General features: G+C 41.3%; 4 protein-coding genes across 4 annotated transcripts in view; 2 read left to right on the top strand and 2 right to left on the bottom strand.

The window, feature by feature from the left end:
- Positions 1-612, top strand: part of LOC144663082 (integrator complex subunit 10-like) — a 10,726-nt gene extending 10,114 nt beyond the window's left edge. The window contains exon 12 of the mRNA XM_078524018.1: positions 574-612. Within this exon, the coding sequence (XP_078380144.1) occupies positions 574-612 (39 nt within the window). The remainder of the gene's footprint in view (positions 1-573) is intronic.
- LOC144662988 (dynein axonemal assembly factor 8-like) overlaps positions 1-14,287 on the bottom strand; it is a 38,071-nt gene extending 23,784 nt beyond the window's left edge. Inside the window, exons 1-11 of the mRNA XM_078523910.1 lie at positions 13,998-14,287; positions 12,064-12,261; positions 10,752-11,291; positions 10,124-10,188; positions 8,654-9,443; positions 7,082-7,880; positions 4,926-6,655; positions 4,099-4,291; positions 3,604-3,698; positions 2,406-2,750; positions 1,125-1,210 (exon numbers count right to left, since the gene is read on the bottom strand). Of these exons, the coding sequence (XP_078380036.1) occupies positions 1,125-1,210; positions 2,406-2,750; positions 3,604-3,698; positions 4,099-4,291; positions 4,926-6,655; positions 7,082-7,880; positions 8,654-9,443; positions 10,124-10,188; positions 10,752-11,291; positions 12,064-12,261; positions 13,998-14,180 (5,024 nt within the window). The 5' untranslated portion in view covers positions 14,181-14,287. The remainder of the gene's footprint in view (positions 1-1,124; positions 1,211-2,405; positions 2,751-3,603; positions 3,699-4,098; positions 4,292-4,925; positions 6,656-7,081; positions 7,881-8,653; positions 9,444-10,123; positions 10,189-10,751; positions 11,292-12,063; positions 12,262-13,997) is intronic.
- Positions 14,288-14,308: 21 nt separating this feature from the next.
- On the top strand, positions 14,309-19,300 carry LOC144663063 (trafficking protein particle complex subunit 4-like). Its single transcript, XM_078524004.1, has 5 exons — positions 14,309-14,498; positions 14,571-14,745; positions 16,217-16,320; positions 17,032-17,158; positions 17,976-19,300. Exons 1-5 carry the CDS (start codon positions 14,327-14,329, stop codon positions 18,061-18,063), a joined length of 666 nt encoding a protein of 221 aa, XP_078380130.1. The 5' UTR covers positions 14,309-14,326; the 3' UTR covers positions 18,064-19,300.
- On the bottom strand, positions 18,372-22,021 carry LOC144663067 (uncharacterized). Its single transcript, XM_078524009.1, has 3 exons — positions 20,992-22,021; positions 19,929-20,018; positions 18,372-18,676 (listed from the first exon to the last, which is right to left on the bottom strand). Exons 1-3 carry the CDS (start codon positions 21,029-21,031, stop codon positions 18,372-18,374), a joined length of 435 nt encoding a protein of 144 aa, XP_078380135.1. The 5' UTR covers positions 21,032-22,021.
- Between the last annotated feature and the right edge of the window lie 27 nt (positions 22,022-22,048).

Raw genomic sequence — 22,048 nt, forward strand, 5'->3', positions numbered from 1 at the left:
CGGTCTAACCTGAGTGTCAGGCTTTTCTAAAGGGGAAGGAAGGAAGGGAAGAAGCGAAATATCAGGAAGGCCTGATACTCAGGTTAGGCCGGTCCGGTGGTTTTGAATGTGAAATGGGCCTTTTCCACGAGATTTTCCCACAAATCCACCACAACAGTGTATAATATTTATGCACTGACTGATTTGACAAAACAAATCTGGCTAACAACGGAATTCTGTTCTCGAATTAACCGGTCTGACCGACCAGTTCTAGCCAATAGAAAGCGCCCTTTAACTAAGAAGTCTAAGAATAGCCGACACATCAGTGGATTCTTGTTTGCGCGTTATTCAGGGGCATCCAACGGATCATTTTGGTGAATACCTGCTCAGCAGACCTGTTATCCCTTCAGATTTCTCAGTAAAATGTCACCTCGAACCTTCGTAAATATGGGAAATATAACACCTGTCGTTTTTAGAGAGGTAAAAATGTTGTTTTGGGTAAAGAAAAACGCCACCTGCGATTTTCGGAAAGGTAACAACAGCTCGAAATTCGGGCAATGAGATTTTGTTCCCTAAAAGTTTCTGCCTTTTTAGTATTCAGCTGGAGCTGAACAGTACTTCCAAGACTTTTGACTGAATTTCCTCGTTGGGTTCTCCTAGTTATATATGTGTGTAGCTTCAGAAAATGAAATAATGATCAACAGATCGGGTCCTTTTAGTAATCAGACAACAATTTCTCCTAAATCTATCCATACAACCCGGGGGAGGTGGGGGTGGGGGGACTTGGAAAAGTTTGGGTGGGGTGCTCCGCTGGGATCCAGGAATCCCTACCCCGACTCGGATTAAAAACGCTCAAATTTGCCACCCATCTCAGAGTCAGGAAGTAAATTGCATACTCAACCTCAAACTGGAAGTGAAGAGGATGTTTTAATTTTATATTTTCTCCACGATACTTCAAAATGCGCTATTTATTTAAGCACATTTCAAAACGACCTCATTTAGATAAGCAGAAAGATATAAATTAAATTTTACATAACTTTTCCCCATCCAGAGACCCCATCTCAAATAAAAAGGGGTTAAATTGGAACCGCACAGAACTGCTTTTTTCCACGCGTCTTATGTTACATCGTTGTAATGTGCCTTACCTGTCACACAACGTGTCGTAACACGTGACAGCCCCGTCACGCAAGACAGCCATTGCAAGACAAGGTGATTTTGAGAGTTGTCCAGCCTAACAAGAAAAAGAATATTTTTAACCCAAATATATGCTATTAATAAAATTATTCAGCTACAAGTAAGATACAACTCAGTACAGGTCTCAAATTTTATACTACCACCATTTGTAGGCAGTTAACTACATACTTCGCCCACAAGTCTGTCCATGCAATCTGATAGGAATTACACTCTAAGATTTAGCAATTCTACTAATTTCAATAGTATGAATGGTATTTCGGTCAAAGCCGCATATCAAGGGTGGTCTGAACGCGTGACTGTAATCTTTTGGTGCATACCACATATTAGAACTCTCTAAATATAAACGTTATGAAACCCAAAACAATTTCACAGTCACTCTGACTCCGAGCATTCCCTAGCAACGTAAAATACAAACAAGCCCTAAAGTAGGTGCTTATAATCGGAAAAGTTATATCATGACTTAATTGGGCTTGTATTCGGGAGGGCTTATTTTCGGAGGAATTTTTGCGTCTGTGCATTTTTTTTTAGGGGGGAAGGGTATTTTTTGGTGTTGCGAATGCTTTTTTTCCGGCGGGGGTATGCTTTTAGTATCATCAAAGAAAATAGACTTAATGACTTAATTTTCAGCCGTTTTATGCGTAAAAACCGCACAAATTCCTCTTGATAATTATTGTTTTTAAAATCTTGCATCAAGGGACACTTATACAAGGAGACACATGTATAATTCGCGAGAACTTGCGGTCGGAAATTCGCGGTTAGAAATAACGGGCGTGTGACGTCATATTACTGTATCTGGGCAACAGTCGACAACCGCTGTGTGTACGTCAGTGGATAATGATCCAATACAACGAATAGCACGTTGCCGATTGAAGGTTGACTGCCCTGCTCTGAACTCCATTGAGACTTTCCGAGGGTTGACGAAAAAAATCTTCCACACTTGATGGTTTAAGAATCGTCCATTGGGGAAACTCATCGGAGAATAAAGGCGAATCAAAATGTAGGTGGAGGGGGTGGTGGCAACGCTGAAGGTGGAGGAGGGGACGGAAGGACCCTCATTTTCCTTACCCCTATCTGCTCCCATCACCTCCGAATTTTTGACCTGCTCTAATGCCTAAACTATCGACTTCAATATGGACGCTTAATCTTTAATCAGCTCCAAACCATTGACCCTCTACAGAAACAGTTTATTGCAGCTACAATACTTTATGTTACCAGCTCTAAAAGTCTCTTACCAGGTGATGAGGCTTCCAATCGGCGGGCAGGCAACCGCTGTACAGCTTAGCACAGTCAGCTGCCTCAGCCACTCCAAGCAACACCATTCTAAGGCCGATGAAGTGAAACCCTGAGGTGAGCAGGGCCTCTATGATCTCAGCGTAGCCAATGTTAGTTCGCCGCCCTGGCTGAGCGCGACAAGCCAGCAGCTGTGGTAGCAACAGTAAACAGTTGATCTCCAGTAATGAGCTTGGTAACAGAGTCATTCCAGGGCTGTCCACTTTACTCTGCTCCTCTGTGGAGAGTTCCACGAGTGTTCTGTTGGCAGTCACACTGAAAACCTCATCCAGAGCCAGACACGCAATCTAAGTGAAGAAAACACAAGAGAGTTAATTATATCCATTTAGAGTGGAACCCCGAAATAACGTCCTCGATATAACGATATTCACGATATAACGATGAATATTCTATGTCCCAGCAAAAGTTACAGTTAAATGTATGGGACGGAACCCCGATATAACGATCTTCGATATAACGATATTCCCGATATAACGATGAGAATTTAGCGGACCGAACGTAAAATCCTCCCGATATAACGATATTATCAGTACACAATCACATTTTATTTGCAAAACATCGAATTTAATGCAATAACATTACGGTAATCGAGTCATCTCTAACGTTTCTAAAAAGAGCTTTGTACGATGATATACGAAAATGAATCTGTGTTCTAAGCCTTTTTATCAAAATTACTCTCTTTATCCTCCTCTAATATGAAGTAAAAAGTACTTGTTAGGTTTACCACGATATAACGATATTTTCGGTCATTTTACGGCCATTTCGCTATATCGGGAGTTTCGATATAACGATTCTTCGATATTATTTTACTGCTCCCTTGGCATATCGTTATTACAGAGGTAGACTTTACATGAATTTTTGTGTCTTTCAGAACAGGTGAATTGTCAGTAATAGGGAGGTTTCCGTATTATAGAGTTATCCATAAGGAGAGGTCCGACTGTACATCCATCCATCACACAGAGTTCTTGTGAAGTTAACAATTTTCCAATGAACCCAAAGTCTACTTTCCAGACTCTCTCCTAGTTTTTGAGGTCTTGGAATCATGGTTTCTCCACGATCTAGGATGGTGGGGGAGGGGGAAGGGGGGATTTATAGGGGGTGGAGGGGTAAACAGTATATGGCAGAGTAAAAGTAGCGTACCTCCTCAGCCTTGAGGTCAATGGAAGGAGGGCAACAAACGCCTTCAGGAAACAGAATCTTAATATCTCTGATGGCCTCCTCGTATGTTTCAGATCCTACGACATAAAGTATTACAAATAAAATCAAGTAAAATAAGCCACCACTTAAGTATTATACTATTTCCCGTTAAAACCTCAACCTTTTTTAACTTCCTCTGTTACCAAATTGTTTAATCAATACCTATAGCTTCAGCATCCGATTAAGTTGCAATTTAACATTTATCACGGCTGACAAAACACAAGGAACGCATACATCTATACATTACAGCGGGTGGCATTTTGCTCCCAAGAGCTGGTCCGAGATCTTCCGGATGATTCCGAACAGGGTTCAGATAGCCTAAGATCCTCCGAGCATTTCCGGAGATTTCCGAAAAGGACTCACATTTTCCGAAGATGTTTGAAGATAAAAATAAATTCGCATTCATGCGATTACATGTATTAATTTCCATGTACGTACCATAAAATCCATTTTGAATACAGTCCTCGCCAAACGAACCCCTCAAAAAGAACTGGGACTGTTTCTTTGCCGCACGAGGATCACTTGGACCCAGTACCTCCAGAAGACGCCCAACGGCATTCTCTCGCTGCAAGCAGAGGGCCACTACAGGACCAGAAGTCATGTGACTCACATGACGCTCCAGATCCTTCTCCTGCAATGCCGATAAAGATTGAATAGTAAGTAAAATTCCTAAAAAAAGGCCTGGCTTCTATTTGAATGCATATTTTTCAGGGGTGGGGACTATTATCGGAAAAAAATGCATTTTAAAACCATTTTGAGGAAGAGAAGTTGCTTCTGAAAAATTACAGGTACATACCAGAATATCGCACGACAAAACTATCTAAACATAACGATATGAATAGCCGAGCAAATCGTACAGTCGTTAAGTGAACATCACAAGTCTTAGCCTGCATTGAAGGGCATTTTTACTGAGTGAATATGTTTCGCGTTGTTTATAGCCGCCACTATGGCAGCTAAAACACTCGATCGAAATATTCAATATCGCGCCCGCGAAAGTCGCGAAGACGTCCCCTGGGGAAAAGTACGCCTACTAGAGCGCGAAGACGTCCCCTGGCACAAAGCACGCTACTAGAGAGGCTACACAAGTGTTGGATTAACTGTCACAACATAAAACACAAAACTAAGCTCTCCGATAGGATGATTAAAATTGGAAGAAGTTATATCTTTCTTTAGAAAATAAGCCCATGGATTTGGGAGTGGAGTCCTATGGTACCTATGAGCAAGAAGTCAAAAGGGAAGATTTCGCATTCTACAAACGACCTTACCTTTTTAGCCATCAACGTAGAAACGTCAGTAGACTTAAGGCACGTCATTTTCATGCCAATCACAGAGAACCCTTCCTGTCCCAGCCGCTTGAGGACCTTACCAAGATGCTTGGTGGCGGTGCGTGGCTTCAGCACGCACACAGTGGGTATTACTCGAGGCTTCTCCAGTAAGCTCTGCAGAACAGACATGTCTGTATACCACAACGTCTCCACGCTACTCAGGGATGGCTTCAAAGGAGACTTGCTCAACCCAACTCGTCTGTTTCTGGCCTTCCTGTTAGGAGAAGACCCCAGCGAGTCTGCTTCGTTCAACGATTCGCTACTGCCACTGCAAACACCGTTGATGACTCTCCGGGGAGGGGGGAGTAGGTGAAGGTTTCGACGCGCGGCTTGATCAGAGAACAGCTCCCTGTCAGAGAAAATGACTGACAGCTGTCTACACGCCAGTTCTGGCGTGCATGACATGAGCATGTCAAGAGAAATGCTGTCTGTTGCGAGTTTCGACTTTGACAAGTCCAAATAAGAGTCCACAAAGCGCCGTAGCCGCGCAAATGCGTTTACACCTCTGAGCGCTAAAACCAACGCAGGCCCCGCTGTTAGGGTGTGAAGACTTTTCTTCCACAGTCCATCTCCGATCTTACACGGTGTAAACTCCTTAGCTTGGTGCATTGAAAGCAAAGGGAGAAGCTTAAGCCCTAAGAGTTCAAAACCGCAGTTAGGATTTGACTTGTCATTTTCCGATTTCTGCGATTCTTTATTGACGAGAAGCTGGTTCAGAATGGACCCTGCGGAGGTGGTAGCTTTCTCCTTCAGCAGAGTCAAGACACACACTTGTTCCAGTTCAGGGTTTGAGTGGAATGCATGTCTGAGTAAATCTACAGGATAAGCAGCGGGATCTGGGGTGATGGAAAAATTCCCGCCAAGCTGCTTTAACATGGAGTCGCTGTAGGGAATGGACAGAAAGCACGACTGGGACAATCCGGTGGTCGCCAAGGAGTCCACAAGCGATTTAACCACGGGAAGGGTGTGATGGATTGCGTTCTCTCTTTTGAGTAACAGAACAGTGGATGCCACTGGTGAATGAGAGGTGCTTTCTGATTGGTTAACACGCCTGGGACAGAACACGGATAGCTGTTCTGGTGCAAGTCCTAGACCGCTAAGACGGTTAGTACTCAAATGGACACGTTTGATTCCCTGAGTGCAGAAACCTCTCTCGAAGCAAATACACAAGACTCGACCAAGATAGCTAACAGGCAGTGCTGGCGAAACAACCAAAAACACGCTGGTGTCGGTGGAAGCGGTTAAAAAATACGGCGGTGGTCTAGAGGTGTTGTGCAGTGAGCTGGTCAATAGTTGGGTCTTGGCATTTCGTCCTTTGCCGAGGGAGCTCTTAGGTTTCTCATCAAGTGTCACAAAAGGTTCACTAGAACCAATGTTAATTACACCACTTTCCGGGACCCGGCCGCCAAACCACCGGGCTAACTCGGTTCCCGCGCTCTGAACATTTCGAGGGCACCAAAACAGATGGTCCTCTTTGGCCCCATGGCTGTACAGGGCCCGCAATGAGTTGGGGTCCGTTCGTTGTGCGAGTTTTGCATCCACAGGCCCCACCTCGTCCTGCCACTGTAAAATGGCCTGGGGCCCACGCAACGCGAGAACCAGTAGAGGAATCTGGGACCCAGAAAATGTTTCTTCGGGTACGGTCGCGTTGGGAAGTTGAGCTCTGTAAGCTGTAAACAAACAAAAAAAACAAAAATCAAATGAATACAAGTATGCTGTAAAACTACACTACACTGTCTAATTAGTGATCCTTTAACCAATGGAATGTACAGTACATGTAGGTCAAAATGCCCCAAGACAAAAACTCCCCGGAAAAACGTGGAATAAACTTGTGATTAAATAGTTAAACCTTTGGCTTGGCGCGCATCAAAATCGCGAAATTTAAGTGTCGCGAAATATGCGCACTTCAAAATTGCGAAATTAACGTGTCGCGAAAATTTCATGTAATAAGATAGTTGTTTTCTATATGCTGTGAAAAGGGAACAGGTATTGTCGGAGATGTCTTGGCTGGCGTTTTGACCGTTTTACCAACCAATAAATCAATTTTATAAAACGTTGATCAAAACACCATTTGACAAGTGTACACCACTACCTACCTGGTTTCTCTTCAAATACTTCCTTCTGTTGATAGACCAGCCTGACCCCAGCAACATCCAGCGCTTTGCTACGAACACGAGTCAACACATCCAACAAACAGAAGGGCTGATGAAACACAGCATACTGCATCAACATGACCGTGTTGTGAACCTCGGGTCCTTGGCACAGTCTAGCACCAGATTTATCTTCAGCAGGGGCATCTTCCATTTCCATGGTCTGCCAAAAGAAGCCGGGTTTAGCTCCAAACACGCGCTGCATCGCCTCGGGATCTGGATTGACAGTAAGCAGTGTCGACAAATTCCTTTTACTTATCGACATCTCTGCAAGGTGTTGGAGTGGACAGGGAGTGAATTCCAACAGGCGAGCGTAGACACTGTGGAGTGTGTTTGTGGAGAGAAACTTACTCACTGCGTGTCTAAAGGAATTGTTTGCTTTGTTCTTAGTTTTTCCTTTGCCATCGTTTACACTCATGTGATCGCCTTTCTCTGCGGTGCGGCTACAAATACCTATTTCTATCTTGAGTTGTCCTTCGTGCCAACTTTGCTGCAAGCCTACAACATAGAAAGGTGCTCCGCACATCTCGGCGTAGTCTGTAGTGTTCTCACTAGGTTCGACTAAACAGGCGAGCCAGGCTACAAGGCTTGAGAAGCAGTGTGTATCTGGTGTAGTTCCTCCTCTGGCTCCCTGACGGATGACACTCAGTTCACCACAACTGGACAGCTTAGTGCTCATCAAAAGATATGAGCTGTTTGTATCAAGGTAAGGTAGACTCAAAACATGGCTTTCATACGAAGCTTCCTGAGAAGAAAGGAAGTCAAAATGGACATTTGTTAATTTGAAGTGACTCTGCTTGCTCCCCTGTTATCTTGCTCCCCCACCCTGGTGAGCAAGAAAACAATTTTGTGGAACAATTTTAATCAAAGGTACTCTTGGGTGCTCGAGGCCTTCTTGTGCGGTTTACCGTCTCAATAAAGTCTCTGTTCCGCCCAAGAACGATCCCAAAACATCCCACTATAAGATGGTTCTTACTTTTATGTCAGTGGTTAAATCCTAGTGTGGTACCGATCATATTAACACAGTAGGCTTCTGAGCAGTACTTTCACGTAGAAAGGTTTTCATGTTGTACTACAATCTCGGACAAAACCAACTGAGACAAACGCACTTCACAGATTTTTAGCGAATGTCTTGACTTGCAATCTGGTTTTCAAATAAGTTATCCCCCTCTCCCCCTGCTCAACGTTGTTTTATGGGGTTTGCAATTCACCAGGCTTTGTTTCCATATCACGACAACATTGACAATGTTGAAATGGGGGAAGGGGGGGGGGGTAGGGGGACTTAAAAAAATGAGCTGTGGTACCAAAATTAGGGGAAATTAGCAAAGTGTCTCAACAATTTCGTCCGTGATTGTAGGTGGCTTGATTGATCTTACTTTTAATTCTATGGACGGAACCTTGGTGTGTGACCATTCGTATGAAAGGTATCAAACAATGCATTACTGTGATCCTGTTAGTTTTCAAACTTTTGAAAAGTTATTTTTCCGAAAATAAATTAATTTGAATACAACAAGTTACCTCATGAAAAAGTATGGGTGTGTAAGGTGCAGCAGGGTGATGTTTGTGAGATGACAGCTGAGGCTTGAGGTTCTGTAAACTCTTCTGAAGTCGTTGTCTTTTTGCTCTCTCCTCTTCTGTCAACACTTGTTTGTGTTTTATGCTTGTCTTCTTGAGATCATCATTCACTTTAGAAATTAAATCCTTCTTCGCCTCACTATCAACACTGCTTAAATGATCTGTCCTCTTTGAAGATATCTTATTGTTGATAGTTTCACTGTCAGTCTTCTTTGGTGATGGTACATGTATGTTCTGTTCTTTTGCTACAGAGCGACAAACCTCTTGTTCTGGCGACGTGTCTGTTGTTGTCTTTCTCTCATCCAGGAGAACATTATTTTTCAAAGGCTTGTCCTTGTGACTAACAGATGAAACTGTCCATGCCTGTCTTACAGTATCTTCTCTCTTATCTTTGGCCACTTTAGGCTCATTCTTTAAGTTGAGATGCACATTGTCCAAGCTGGTGGAAGTCTCATGCCCAACCGATGTCTTTCCAATCTCAATGTGAGTGTCTGCTTTACTAGAAACTGATTCTTGTACAACTTTTTCATCTAATTTTGCATGAATCTCCTTAAGGTCTGGTTTTGTCACTTCCTTAACAGCATTTCTGTGTTTTGTGGGTGGTTTCTTGGGTTGACTGTGGCTAAGATTACTAGTATTTTGCCTTGTGCAGGAGAGGGAAGCCTCTTTAGCTTTTCTTCTCTGATCCTGCCAGTGCTGAAGATCATCCTCTTCATCTGAACTACTAGATAAACTTGAAAAGAGATTTACAATGCTTAGAAAATATCAGACAACAATAAAGCAAAGTGATTGGCTGACTTTAGCCGTCTAACAATGTCACCAGGCTCCCCCTTTGATGGACACCTCAGGGTAAAAAGAACCAAGGAAGGCCTAAAACAACATGAAGAAGATCAACTGAGGCTGAGGTAAAACAGACTGGGATGAGTTGGAACCAACTGGAAAAAGGGGCCAAGGACAGGGGAAGATGGAGATCTCTGGTGGACGACCTATGTTTCAATGGGAACTCAAGGGTTAAAGTAAGTCAGTTATTGACCCTCTAAGCTCAGGAAGGAGGGGGAGGAGGGCGAAGTTGGGTTAGGTTGAACTCTGAAATAAAAAGGATGGGGATACTTGTCGAATTTTGAATTAAACCTTAAGGGAAGCCATTTTGTATGCCTGATCAGTCCATAAAAACATTTATATTTTTTCATTTTGTTTTGGTGCTTTGTCCTGAACACCCTAAGTGGGACCAAGATCAGTAATTTTATTCCCCTAAGCAAGACAACGAGTATCCCTGTCCCTTTGATATGGGTGTCCCTGCTGTCTTAATTATGAACTTAAGTATAAAAGTTTGAAAGAAACTAAAAAGGTATTGCTCTGTCATCTGGCATCAAGAACTCTTAAACAGGAAAGATTCTGTGTCCAATAACTTACTCAGACTGTCTGTCACTGCTGATGCCAAGTATTCTGCATATTGATGATGGCAATTCCTGGTGTCTCTGAACAGGATAGAAAATTGAAAAGAACTGATTAGCTAGTCAAGAAATAAACCTCAGAGCAAAATTGGCCCAGCCCTTAAAGCTGTGAATTTAGTAGTATGTTGACAACGTCGCTTCCAGTGTTGGAAAGAAAGGTGTGTTGTCATATTAGCTTGCTATGCATGTCAGCAAGAAGACCTTGGGCTAACTTCAGGGTTTGTACCCTTTTTTCGCAAACAATTTTCCAGTTCTTTTCCAGGACTTTTTAAGGACCCAGATTGATTTTTCCAGGACTCCAAAATTCACATTTAACTCTTTCACTGCCAAGATCTCAATATTATTTCTCCTTACTGTCTGTACATTTCTTATAATGTTAGTTCTGAGAATTCAGTTGTTACTTGAGTTTAACAGATTTCCAGAACTTTCCAGGACCGGTAGTATTTCCAGTCCTGGAATGTGCCACAATAAAATTCCGACCAGTACTTTTCAGGTTTTCCAGGACCCGTATGAAACCAGTAACTAGCAACTTTATTGTTGTTGGGCATACATCCATTAGAGGCAAGAAAGCAATAATTATCAATCACCTGTGGAGATGTTTGTTCCTCAAGTCTTCTCAAATCCAAGAACACTGTATTTTTTGACCTGCTTGGAACTGAAGGATCCAGACAAGCCGTGACACCTCTAGAAGACACAGATGGGCCACTCATAACTCCAACATCATGCTTCTTATTCTTCACGTTCTCCGACATCCCTCTTGCATGGTGATCAACTGGACTGACAGGTTCTGGGGCAGCGTCACTCTGTTGCTTTCTACTCAGCCTTACCAGCTCCTCCATGAGGCAGGTGCTATCGTCAGCATCATCACTGCTGCTGTCGCTAAGGATGGGTGGAAACACTGGCAGGACAGTCACTTCATTGGTGCGTTCCAGATAACTGCTGAGATTTAGATGCTCTAAGAGGTCAAATCTTAGCTCTACTGTTTCAGAAGCTGTGCTTGTAGATGTTTGTCTTTCTGAAGGTTTATCATCAGTGCTGGTTGTTTGAGTGGAGCTTGATGTGACTGACTTGGTTTGTAGAGTGGAGGGGAGCATTGAAGGTGAACTGCCAAGAAACTCAATACTATCCTGAAAGATACATGTCAAACTCATCAGTAAGCTACTCAGTTGTTCTAACCTCTTCATTGTGGCATCCATAATAAAAAGAACAACACTGCTTGATGTGTGACTTACAAGGTTACAAGTGTATTTCCAGTATCAGTCAAAGACAGAGTGGCTAGGGAGAATAAAAAGCTCGCTTAACCCTATTCGGGGGGGGGGGGGGGAGGAGGGGGCTTTTGAAGCCCGCGCTGACTTTCAATTTTTATAACGTTTTTAAGATTTAACCAAACAGTGCCAAACTTTCTGAGTTTTCCTCAAATTTATCTGGCAACAATTTGGTAAGTTTGGATGATGTGTCAGAGACTTGACATCACCATGGCAATGGCATTTTGACAGGTATGTTTTCCCAAATTTGTAATTTTGCGTGTTTCTGTTAATAAAAATCAACTTAAATGGAATTATTTTTACATTTTTACGGATTTAAAGCACATTTTTATTTATTTTGAGTACTTTGCAGTGATTTTGGGTGGTTTTCTGGCATTTTGGAAAAATTTTGAAATCCAAGATGGCAGATCCAAGATGGCGGCTGTTCTGACATAATGATGTAATTGTCACGTGATGTGAAGTCACCACCCCACGTGATGTATACCAAAAGAAAGAGTTTCGGACATACAATACATCCTATAAGTTTCATGGTGATTGCTTAAATATTCTGGAAGTTACATAGGGGGGCTTCCGAAGGAAATGCCTGCAGTGAAGGGTTATGTCTGTTTTTGCAGGTTATATCATTTAAACAAACCTGGTCGTAGTCAGAAAGTGACGAACTGCTTGTTGCATGACCATCAGGGCTGACAAGGAAAAGTCCACTGTCTGATGCACTGGCTGCAGGTGAATTATCTACCTTGCTGCTGGGCAAGCTTGACTGTGATAAAATATTGGGTGACAATGGCCACGCTTCTCTTGTGTACAAGACTGGTTCTTCATCATTGTCGCTTTCCTAAAAAAGACATTTTGAAGATTAGAGAAGATTGGTCTGTCTGAAACACATTTATTTCACAGGTGAAAAGGTAATATCTATTTATTGACCAAGTGAACTGCCAATTCCAGACTAACAAGGAAGAGATGGAGGCTTTTTTTTTGCTTCTCTTTGATAAAAAAATGTACAGTATGTCCAGAAATGCCAGGCCTTGAGACTAACTTTTTTGCTAGCTAGCTTCTTAGCTAGTGACAGCTTTGATTTCACTAGCCAAAAACAATTTTCTACTGGCCCGAATTCCAAGCTAACTTAGGTTTGGGCAGAAGCACTTTGCTGTCTTTACTGGCTCTGTTATTATCATAATGGTTAATTTTAAGTTACTTCTTGTCTCTAATTTCAGCTTTCTGATAATTTTATACGTGATGGCAGTGTACTTGTGAGTTCTTTTCTCTCAAAGTCGATTTCCATGTATGGTTTTTTCCCAATGAAATTCCTGAAACTTTAACTAGTCATTTTGGCTAGTGAAAGCCCAGAACCTACTAGCCAAAACTGCATTTCTACTAGCCTGTGGCTAGTTGGCTACCGTTAGTCTCAAGCCCTGAATGCACAAAGCTGAAATTGACTGAATATCACCAAAGGTTGACATATTTTGAGAGACGGAGCTCGAGAGAGGGGTACCACGAAAACAGCGAATTGGGCAAAAATGACAAATTTGACAAAATTTTGCCAAAGGCTAACATTCGTGAGAATGAGCTTGAGAAAGGGGTGCCACAATTAAAATGGTGAATTTGCCGAAAAATGACGCATTTGATTAAATTTCACCAATGACTGACATTTGATAGAATGAGCTCAAAAGAGGAGTACTACGAAAGCGCGAATTCAATGAATATGACAAATTCACTGAAAATGGCAAATTTGACGAAATTTTTCCAAAGGTCAACATTTTAAGAAATGAGCTTGAGAGATGGGTACCACGAAAGCGATGAAATCGACGTAAACGACAAATTCGCTATAATGAGCTCTAGAGAAGAGGAACCAGGAAAGTAGCAAATTCAAAGAAAATAGTGAAATATTGGACTCTACTAGCATGGTGCAACAAAAACATTATCATTATTCAATGAGTATCTTTGCTGATTAAAAAAAAACTATAGGCTTAGTTAAAATAGGGGCCATTCTATCTGAAGTGAATTTTTTTTTTTTATCCAATGCTCTTTGGAGGCCGCCCTGCTCGGGTAAATACTGACAAGTGAAATGCCAAAAAAGTACTGACAGCACAGAAATAAAATTAAGCCAAACATTATATGCTCTCAACAATTTTCTTTCACTTTTAAACAGTGGGCATAAATTATTTATAAAACAGTGACACTCGATATTTTAAAATTTCAGACAAGCAACACGGGACGACCCCCTCCCCCTGTCAGGGCTTCTTTGTGATGAGTTGACAGTTCCTTTTGAAAGGAGACAATCATAGCTATAGGTTACTCAAAAGATTTATATTATTTATATCAATCAGAGAATGCCTCAATAATATGGCTTCTTTCAAAGGATTCATGTTTAATAAAGCTGCTGGTCATGCATTTAGTAGGTTTTTATAAGTTTGCTGTTTTATATATCACTAAGCTCTCCCACGTTGCCAAAGCAACAAAATCAAAGCTTATAAATTAGCTCGCTCATGTTTATGACGACGTGAAATTAAAAATAAAGCTTGATTAACGGAATTAAACCCTTTGGATAATTTCTATTTGCTGTTCACTTACCTCTGAGGAATTTTCCAATTCTAACGTAGGAATACTGGCTTGAATATCGGCGAAAATATTGTCAAACACAGACTTCAGTTTACACGCACCAGTGGCAGTTTCAAAGTTCCCGGAATTACCGGTGGAAATTTCTTCCTCAAAGCTTTCATCGCTGCTAGAGGCAGCTTCGTCCGGCCTCCACATGTTTAACTCAAAAAAGCTCAATTATCCCTGTTTATATTCCCGCAAAAGGACAGTAAAGTGAGAAAGATTTTGCAGCCTGAACAAAGTCTGACGCCATCTTTGCAAGCTGAAACTCTCGCCAGTCCCCTCGCAAGATACGATTCAAGATGGCGATTTTTAGTGTGTACATCTTGAATCGTGCCGGAGGACTTATCTATCATTACGACCATTTCACGCCCAAAAGCGAGGTTGAAAAGACGTTTAGTTATCCTTTAGATATTACGCTACGCGAAGATGATAAGTTGGTTGTGATATTTGGCGAAAGAGATGGTATAAAAGGTAAAAATATTTGCTTACTTTCACTGCTTGATTCTTTCTAAGCTTACTGTTGCTTATATGTTTTTACATTAGTTGGTCATGCCTTGCTGGCAATAAATGGTGAACCAGTTACCGGAAAACGTTTGCCTGATGGAAGAGAAGCAATGGAAGTGATCAAAAACCAAGAGAACTATCCAATCTCCTTAAAGTTTGGTCGGCCAAAATTGAGAACAAATGAACGTATTATGCTGGCAAGCATGTTTCATCCGTAAGTAAACCTTTAGTAATTTTTTTTTTTTAAAAAAAACGGAGCTATAACTTTAGTTATAAAGAATCTCATGTATTAACCCTCATGGGATATCATCCAACTTTCTGTTTCATTATTAGGGGGAGGGGTAAGGGGAGGTCAGGAACAGGGGAGTAGGGGGTGGGGGGTCTCTCTAGGAGGCAGATTAAGAAAGGGTAGAAAGTGGGATTCAAAAAGTGGCAGGAATCAAGAGGATTGTAAATAAATGTAATAAATGTATGCACTGTATGTAAAACAAATCGTAACGCTTGTAAATACCTTAAGTTTATAATTTCTTCTTATTTTTTTCTTTATTCCTGTTAGTTTTCATTGTTTCCTTGTACTGTAAGCCCTAACACCAATAAAGCTTTTAATTGCAAAAAAAAAGAGAAAAGAAATTGCAATGAAAACATAATAAAACACTATCTGAGTCAATAAAATCAACCAAAAAAACGTCATAAATGACGTCATATTACGTCAGAATGACACTAACCTAAATATAGTTTCTAAAATTAAAGTTTTCATTATCTTGTATTAATTTGGTGACCATAGAATAAACGGTTTGAAAGTCAAAAAAAAAAAAAAAAAAAAAAAATCAAGAGGATTGTTGCATTGCTGATAATACAAGAGAAGGGAATCATTGAGAAGGTCTGGAAACTGGTAGTAAAAGTGACAGAAAGTGGGAAGTTCAGATCCCCCTTGGCCTCCCCATCCCCCTTGTTTCCAGGCCTGGGGGGGGGGCACTCCCATACATGAGCTATATAGGTATGTGCCGCTGTGAAGGGTATGATTTTCAAGCAGTTTAGTCTGGGATAGGGTATAGAAATCAGTGAGTTTTGGTCTAGAATAGGGGATCATTTGCCGGAAAACTGTTCAGTTGTATGAGGAATTAAGTCCAGAATAGGAATAGAAACTCGGAAGAGGAAGATACCTTCTTAAACGTAAAAAATCATTGTGGCAACGTTCTTGACAGATGGTTTTCCATTTAAAACAAAAATAGTGACACAGTTCTGAAAATGGCAAGTCTGGGATAGGGTAGCGATTTTCGGTCTAGTAAAGGGTTGCGAAATCAGCTGAACAGGGTCTAGTATAGGGTAAGGGTTTCGAAGTCCCAGCGGCACACCCCCACCCGAAAATATATAGAGTACCCCCCCCCCCCCGGGTTTCCAGGGTCTCTCTCTCCCCACCCCCAGAGCGAGAGAAGAGGGTGTCAGGAAGAAAAAGACCCTTGGAACTTGCTTGCAGCATAGCCAGGAATGTACCACTGGGAAGGGTATGGTTTTTCAAGGGTTTTTGTCTGTTCAGTGCCTGTAACATAGCTCAAGTGTATTTACCTCTCTTGTAATTCCTTCATGTGTCAGGAAAGAGATGCAGCAAATTGGAAATGTCTGCATTGCCTGGCTATTTGTAGCAGGGTTTCTTAATCTTTCTCTTTCAATTTGATCTGCAACAGGCTGTATGCCATTTCTGCAAAACTGTCTCCTGAGCTCAGGTCTTCAGGTATTGAAGTACTAGAAGCAGATTCCTTCAAGCTTCACTGTTTCCAGACACATACAGGTAAGCTGAGTTACTTTCAGACAAAATCAGTCCAGCATTCCTCCAGCCAGCGAGAGAATCTGCTTTTTGAGCTCGTTTCAGTGGCAAGGTGAAACAACAGGCAAAAGATCTATCTTCATTTGCTGGCTGGCATTCCTTCAAGTGAAGTGATGAATTTGACAGAAATGGGTGATTCCATACCATACCACAGGCGGCATCCTGGAATTGCAAGGGCAAAGGAGGGTTCTTTGAACTGGAATTCCGAAGGCGTGGGGGGATACTTACGATTGGAATTCTGAAGGCATGGAGGGGGTTCTAGATCTTGGATTTCCAGAGGGGACAGACAAGAGTGTGTTCCTTGAGAATGCTGTTTTTTAGGACTACTAAATCAGTTGTAAATAAAGCACGAACTGATGACCGCGTCACGGAAGTATCCATTCATTAGGCATGTGTTTGTGTTCATTTACAGAAAACCGATAAATTGTGGGTTGTACATCAAGTAATGATTATGGAATTCTGAGGACATGGGGGAATCATGCATTTTGGAATTTCCGAAGGCAAGGAGGGGTAGAAATGTTGATGTCGCCTGTGGTAGGGTAAGGATATCTTCTGGAATCACCCAATGTGGTTGACTGTTCATTACAAAGTCGGGCTCAATCCAAACTCAAATGTGAATGTTACCCTTATTTATTAATAACTGTTCTTTATTAATTCACTGAACACTCTCAACAGGTTTGAAGTTCATTGTGCTGACAGATCCAAAACAACTTGGAATGGACATTTTCCTCAAAAAGATTTACGAGTTGTATTCAGACTTTGCACTAAAAAACCCATTCTACTCACTGGATATGCCTATCAGGTACTGTTACTCAAAAAAAACCTATCTCTTTCAAGGATGTAGCTAAGAGCTAGCCTGTGAGAGCAGACGGCTTTTTCAGCTCAAGTTTCATGGCGGAGAGAAGTGACGGCCGGAAATGCGTCTGCTCTTGCAGGCTAGCTGAGAGCTGGCTACTGGCTAATTTCACCAGCTGAAAGAGAGCTTCTCACTGTCTTAAAATTTCACAAAAAACAAAGACTTGGTCGGATTAATTTTGAAGGTACATGGGCCAGAAAAGCCAGCTGAGCTTGTTTATAACCAAGCTTAGTTTCTTCTTTGCTACATCCCTGTTCTTTACTTGTTTACAACAGTGCAACCGCAAAACAATGAAATTCCGGACATGACAAATGTCCAGAAATAACAAGCAGACCTCTAGGGACTGGCCGTTTCACCAGTAAGGCATTGACTGAACTTTGTTACATTATTCACCAGATGTTTAGAACTGAGTGAGTTTCTTGAACTGGAGTTGCACTGTATTTGCTACTTAAAAAAGCGCTGCATGCCAGAACTTTTAAACTAGCCTCTTTTATTCATCAGTAAGATTACTGCAGTTTCTTGCCGTTCATCTGACCAATTCACTACAGGGGTAATAACAGGGGAGGGTCTGCCAGTACCCCTTCTGCTGAAAAATGTAAGACCTGTACCCCACCCCTTATTGGAGCAAGAAAGGGCCCACCTTCTTAGACTCGACTTTCTTTTTCCCACAACTTTTTAGTACCTCTGAATCTGTCACTGGCTCCTACCCAAATCCCTTCAATTTCTCAATAATCTCGATCTCTTTAATCTGTTGTTTCTTTAGGTGTGAACTCTTTGATACCAACTTGCAGAAAGCTTTAGATCAAGCAGAGAAGTCTAATCTTTATTCAAGCAATCCTTCCTTAGCTTAAACAGATCAAATGCTAAATCAAGCAGAAGTGCTTCACTTCGCCTAAACACAGCAGGAGTGCTTAGAATGGAATTTTAAGTTGGTGATGTTTTTAAGTCACAAGAGAAGGATGTTATCTGCGATAAACAGTTGCCAGGAATGCCACTTCAAAAGAGGAGGAGGGAATATTTTAAAGACAGAATTAATTGAAAAACATACAACTGGCTGAAATATTTTTCTGAAGATCTCAAGAAACTGCTGAGCTGATGGCAATTTCAAGTTATCTAAAAAGAATGTACATAATAATATAAAATACAATTTAATTAATGTTTAAGATTGAGAAGTAGAAGAAGCTGGAGTTGGCTTTTTTAAGTTCAGTAACTGCACTGGTACATTAAGGGGATTTAAAGAGAACAGAGGTGTTTTTGGTTTGGCTGAACTGCTGCCTGGATCAGAACTGCTGTTAGCAGCTTTACGACGACTGCGACGTGGAGGCAGCTGACTTTCAGTGGCTGTATCTTGATTTGCCATCACTTCTCTGTATTTGTTTGTAACAAAGTTGACTTGGTTACTGATGTCATGACCTGCCAGTCGGTGTTCCAGGTCAGTTAACAGATCCAGAACGACCTGTGCTTCTGCAAGGAAACAAGAGAACAGAACAAAGACGTTTTAGCTTGCATTACTGCGCTTTTGATAACGTGAACTTTGCTTAATTCAACAGTTACATTTTTTAGTGCAGTCAATCATCTAAGTGGATCTCTCAGGAAACAGAAGTTCACTTGAACTGGTTCAAAAGGTCATGTCTGTTGATTGTGATCGGCAGTGAAAAATTGAACTTCAGAGATTGTGGGTTATTAAAAGGTGCAGTAAGCCTCATTAAGGACGTTCGCGCGAAAATCTTCCAACATTGCAATTTTTCTTAAAATTTCACCAGAGCTAGTTTATTAGTTACTTTTATCAGAAATGTAAAAAAAAGTGGGGGTCACCGACTTCGTTTCCGAAATACAATAACCGAAAGAGGGCGCGTATTTGGATAAATTTCACTTCGTCACTCGATATGACCTCAGCGGCTTCGGGCGACAAAATATTTTAAATTAATTGACGTAGGCTAACTTTCTTTGTCTGGATTTATTTAAGTGGGTCTATTGTACAAATATATTTCGGTTTTGAAGTCCCTTAAGGAAAATCTTGCCTTAAAGAATTGGATTTGCGAACACTCGAGACTGGAAAATGTGACTAATTTGGTCGCGCGAGAGGGGGAGAAAATGAAAAAAAAAACAACAAAGTTCCAACATTGGAAATTCGCTCATTTTTTGTCAATCAGTCAAGATTTATCGGTAAAGGTGGTATATCCCGAAAAAAGTGGGGGTCACCGACCGTTTAAGAGAGGAAACTGCAAGCGAAGTTAACACAACGGCTACCAACCCTATACGTGTTTGGAAAGTTTTCTCAGCGCGTGCGCTCGTGCATGACGGCGTGACGTTGCGACATGAATTACGTGCGCAGTAAGGATGCGCATAAACAATTAGCGCGAACGTCCTTAAACAGATCAGAATTTCTTTTTTGCATGCTTGTGAGAAGTTTGAGAACTGACCCAGTAACCTTTTTGTGATAAAATAGCTCTTCAGACATTTGCATATTTGTGATTGTACCTGTCTCATTGCTTATTTGTGTGCAATAAACTCAAAACCAAATAAAAATATTTTGAGTATGCAAAAAGGACAGACATCTTGTAATTGGGTCCTGTTATTCACACATTTAAAAGCATTCTTACCACGTCTTGCAGCAGAGATGTGGAAAGAAACACTCTACAGTACTAAGCATTTTTATTTGCCAAATACAGTATGGTGGAAGTCTTCATTCATTTGGGAAACGACAATCACTTACCAAGAGGGGAGAGGTTTGGTGGTGGCTGTCCCCGCATTATTCTGCTCAGTAAGGTGTAAATCTGTCCATAATCTGGTGATTCACTTCCCGCTGATGATGAATGTAATGTGCTTTAGTACCCAGGGGGGTACTCCGGCTTGTAAATGACGGGGATGATCGAATGAAGGCAAAACTCAGGACCCAAAAAAATCCCGGAATCGAAAATTTTAAACCCAAAAAAATCCTTCGATCATCCCCGTCATTTACAAGCCGGAGTACCCCCCCTGGGCTTTAGTAAAAGCATAGTACATATAAGTTACACATGGTTACCATGGACATCAGTTTTTTAAAACTCCCTAACGTTTCTGTGATAAAAATCAATTTCCTTGACAGAATAAATACAAAAATATAATTATGTCAGATTGTAGCAGCCTCCAGCCCTGGCTTCCAAATTAAAAACATGGCTGAGATGACATTAACCTGAGGTTTTTTTTTTTCAGCCTTCAGTGGCATTTTACCCGGGTCAAAATAAAATTCCGTTATTTTCCCTGATCATTTCCTAACCTGTGGCAACCCTGTTATAATTACAAGTAAATAATTATTCTATTTATAGAAGGAAAATGAAAAAAAAAATTTTTTTTGTTCAGTACGGACTGTAGCCATGAGGTGTGGTGGCCTAATGGTTAGCGCGCTCGACTCGGAGTTGAACCGCCCAGATTCGAGGCCTGGACGGGGTGCTGCATTGTGTTCTTGGGCAAGACACTTTACTCTCACTGTACCTCTTTCCACCCAGGTGTATAAATGGGCACCGGCGAATTTACTGCTAGAAGGTAACTCTGCGATGGACTAGCATCCCATCCAGGGGGGAGTAGTAATACTCCTAGTCGCTTAATGCTACGGAAACCAGGATAAGCTCCCGCTGTATGGGCCACTTGGCTCGGAAACAGACTTTACGAAGGACAAAGAAGCCTACACAGACACTTTATGGGCATGTCACACAGTTGTAGTGGATGAAAGATTGTGTGATAAGCCCTAGCTCTGTGTAGGAGGCTATAAGGACAGGCAACTGGGATATTTTGCTTACCAGCGGCAGCTTGTGTTGGCTCCATGGCAGCAATTGTCATTATCTGTGTAAAAATCACAAAAGAAATTGAAGTATCTTACTAAACAATAATGTACGTAGCCTTCTTTGCTGTCATCTTTTTGGTTTGTCACACAACGCTTATCATTTCTTCTCCAGTCTCCATAAAGTCGAGGATACTTGTGCGACAAACAAAGAATGGCTGAAAATAAAACCAAATTGTACAGAAAACACTGATTTTCCTGCAACTTTGGCATATGACAAGGTTGCCATACCCCTCCCACAGAAGGCTTTTTGGTTGAAATCACCCACCCCTCCATAACCCAGATAGGTTCCATACTTTCCTTAAAAAATTTGGGCCTTTGAGACCCCCACCCCCTCAGAATTTGCAATGACCTTGCGTGGGGTGGGTATGGATATTTTCTGGAACTACACATTGCAATTTTTAGATTGCATCCACTTTGTGCAACACTATCAAACATATAACATGAGCAGTAATATGCACAATGCTTTTCAACCTGAAATGCAGCTAATTCCCATTTGATGATCAAACTTGTTAAATATTAGGAAATGCAATATACTAGCCACATAATGGAAATGCACACAACCAACTCAGATTGTGGAATTTTAACTAATAATGTCCAATACACACTCAGCTCACTTCTCTTTGAAACCAAGAGCCTAGTATGATTAAGAATTATCCAAACAAAATTAATATTGGAACTTTCATATTTACTCATCACTTCTGTCTGGTATGCTGAATAGTGGTGATCACTTTAAGTATTGATGATGATATCGGCACAGATGACTTAAAGAAGAGTTAATTTGTATTGACTAATACCTTCAGCACCACATGAAAGAACTCTCTTGAGAAAGCTATACAAACTTAAATGAATATTGATGGAGGCTTTGAGAGTGAAGTGAAAAGAGTTATTCCCAGATTCTACAGGTACGAAACTGAATGCATTACAAAAACAATTCAATAGATGGTTTTCACTCATGTGATAAGGCGGCCATATTGGTGGACAAAACAATACAAAATATTTGCGCAGAATTTGCA

This window comes from Oculina patagonica, chromosome 8 (assembly GCF_052425735.1).
Source record: "Oculina patagonica isolate OP01 chromosome 8, crgOcupat, whole genome shotgun sequence".
Classification (NCBI taxonomy): Eukaryota; Metazoa; Cnidaria; class Anthozoa; order Scleractinia; family Oculinidae; genus Oculina; species Oculina patagonica.

Coding starts and splice junctions, on each gene's coding strand:
- LOC144663063 (XM_078524004.1), top strand. CDS start 14,327: ATGGCGATTTTTAGTGTGTACATCTTGAATCGTGCCGGAGGACTTATC. Junction 16,321..17,031: donor CTGTTTCCAGACACATACAG/GTAAGCTGAGTT, acceptor CACTCTCAACAG/GTTTGAAGTTCATTGTGCTG. Junction 17,159..17,975: donor TCACTGGATATGCCTATCAG/GTACTGTTACTC, acceptor TTGTTTCTTTAG/GTGTGAACTCTTTGATACCA.
- LOC144663067 (XM_078524009.1), bottom strand. CDS start 21,031: ATGACAATTGCTGCCATGGAGCCAACACAAGCTGCCGCTG. Junction 20,019..20,991: donor GCCAACACAAGCTGCCGCTG/GTAAGCAAAATA, acceptor ATTCATCATCAG/CGGGAAGTGAATCACCAGAT. Junction 18,677..19,928: donor ACCAAACCTCTCCCCTCTTG/GTAAGTGATTGT, acceptor GTTTCCTTGCAG/AAGCACAGGTCGTTCTGGAT.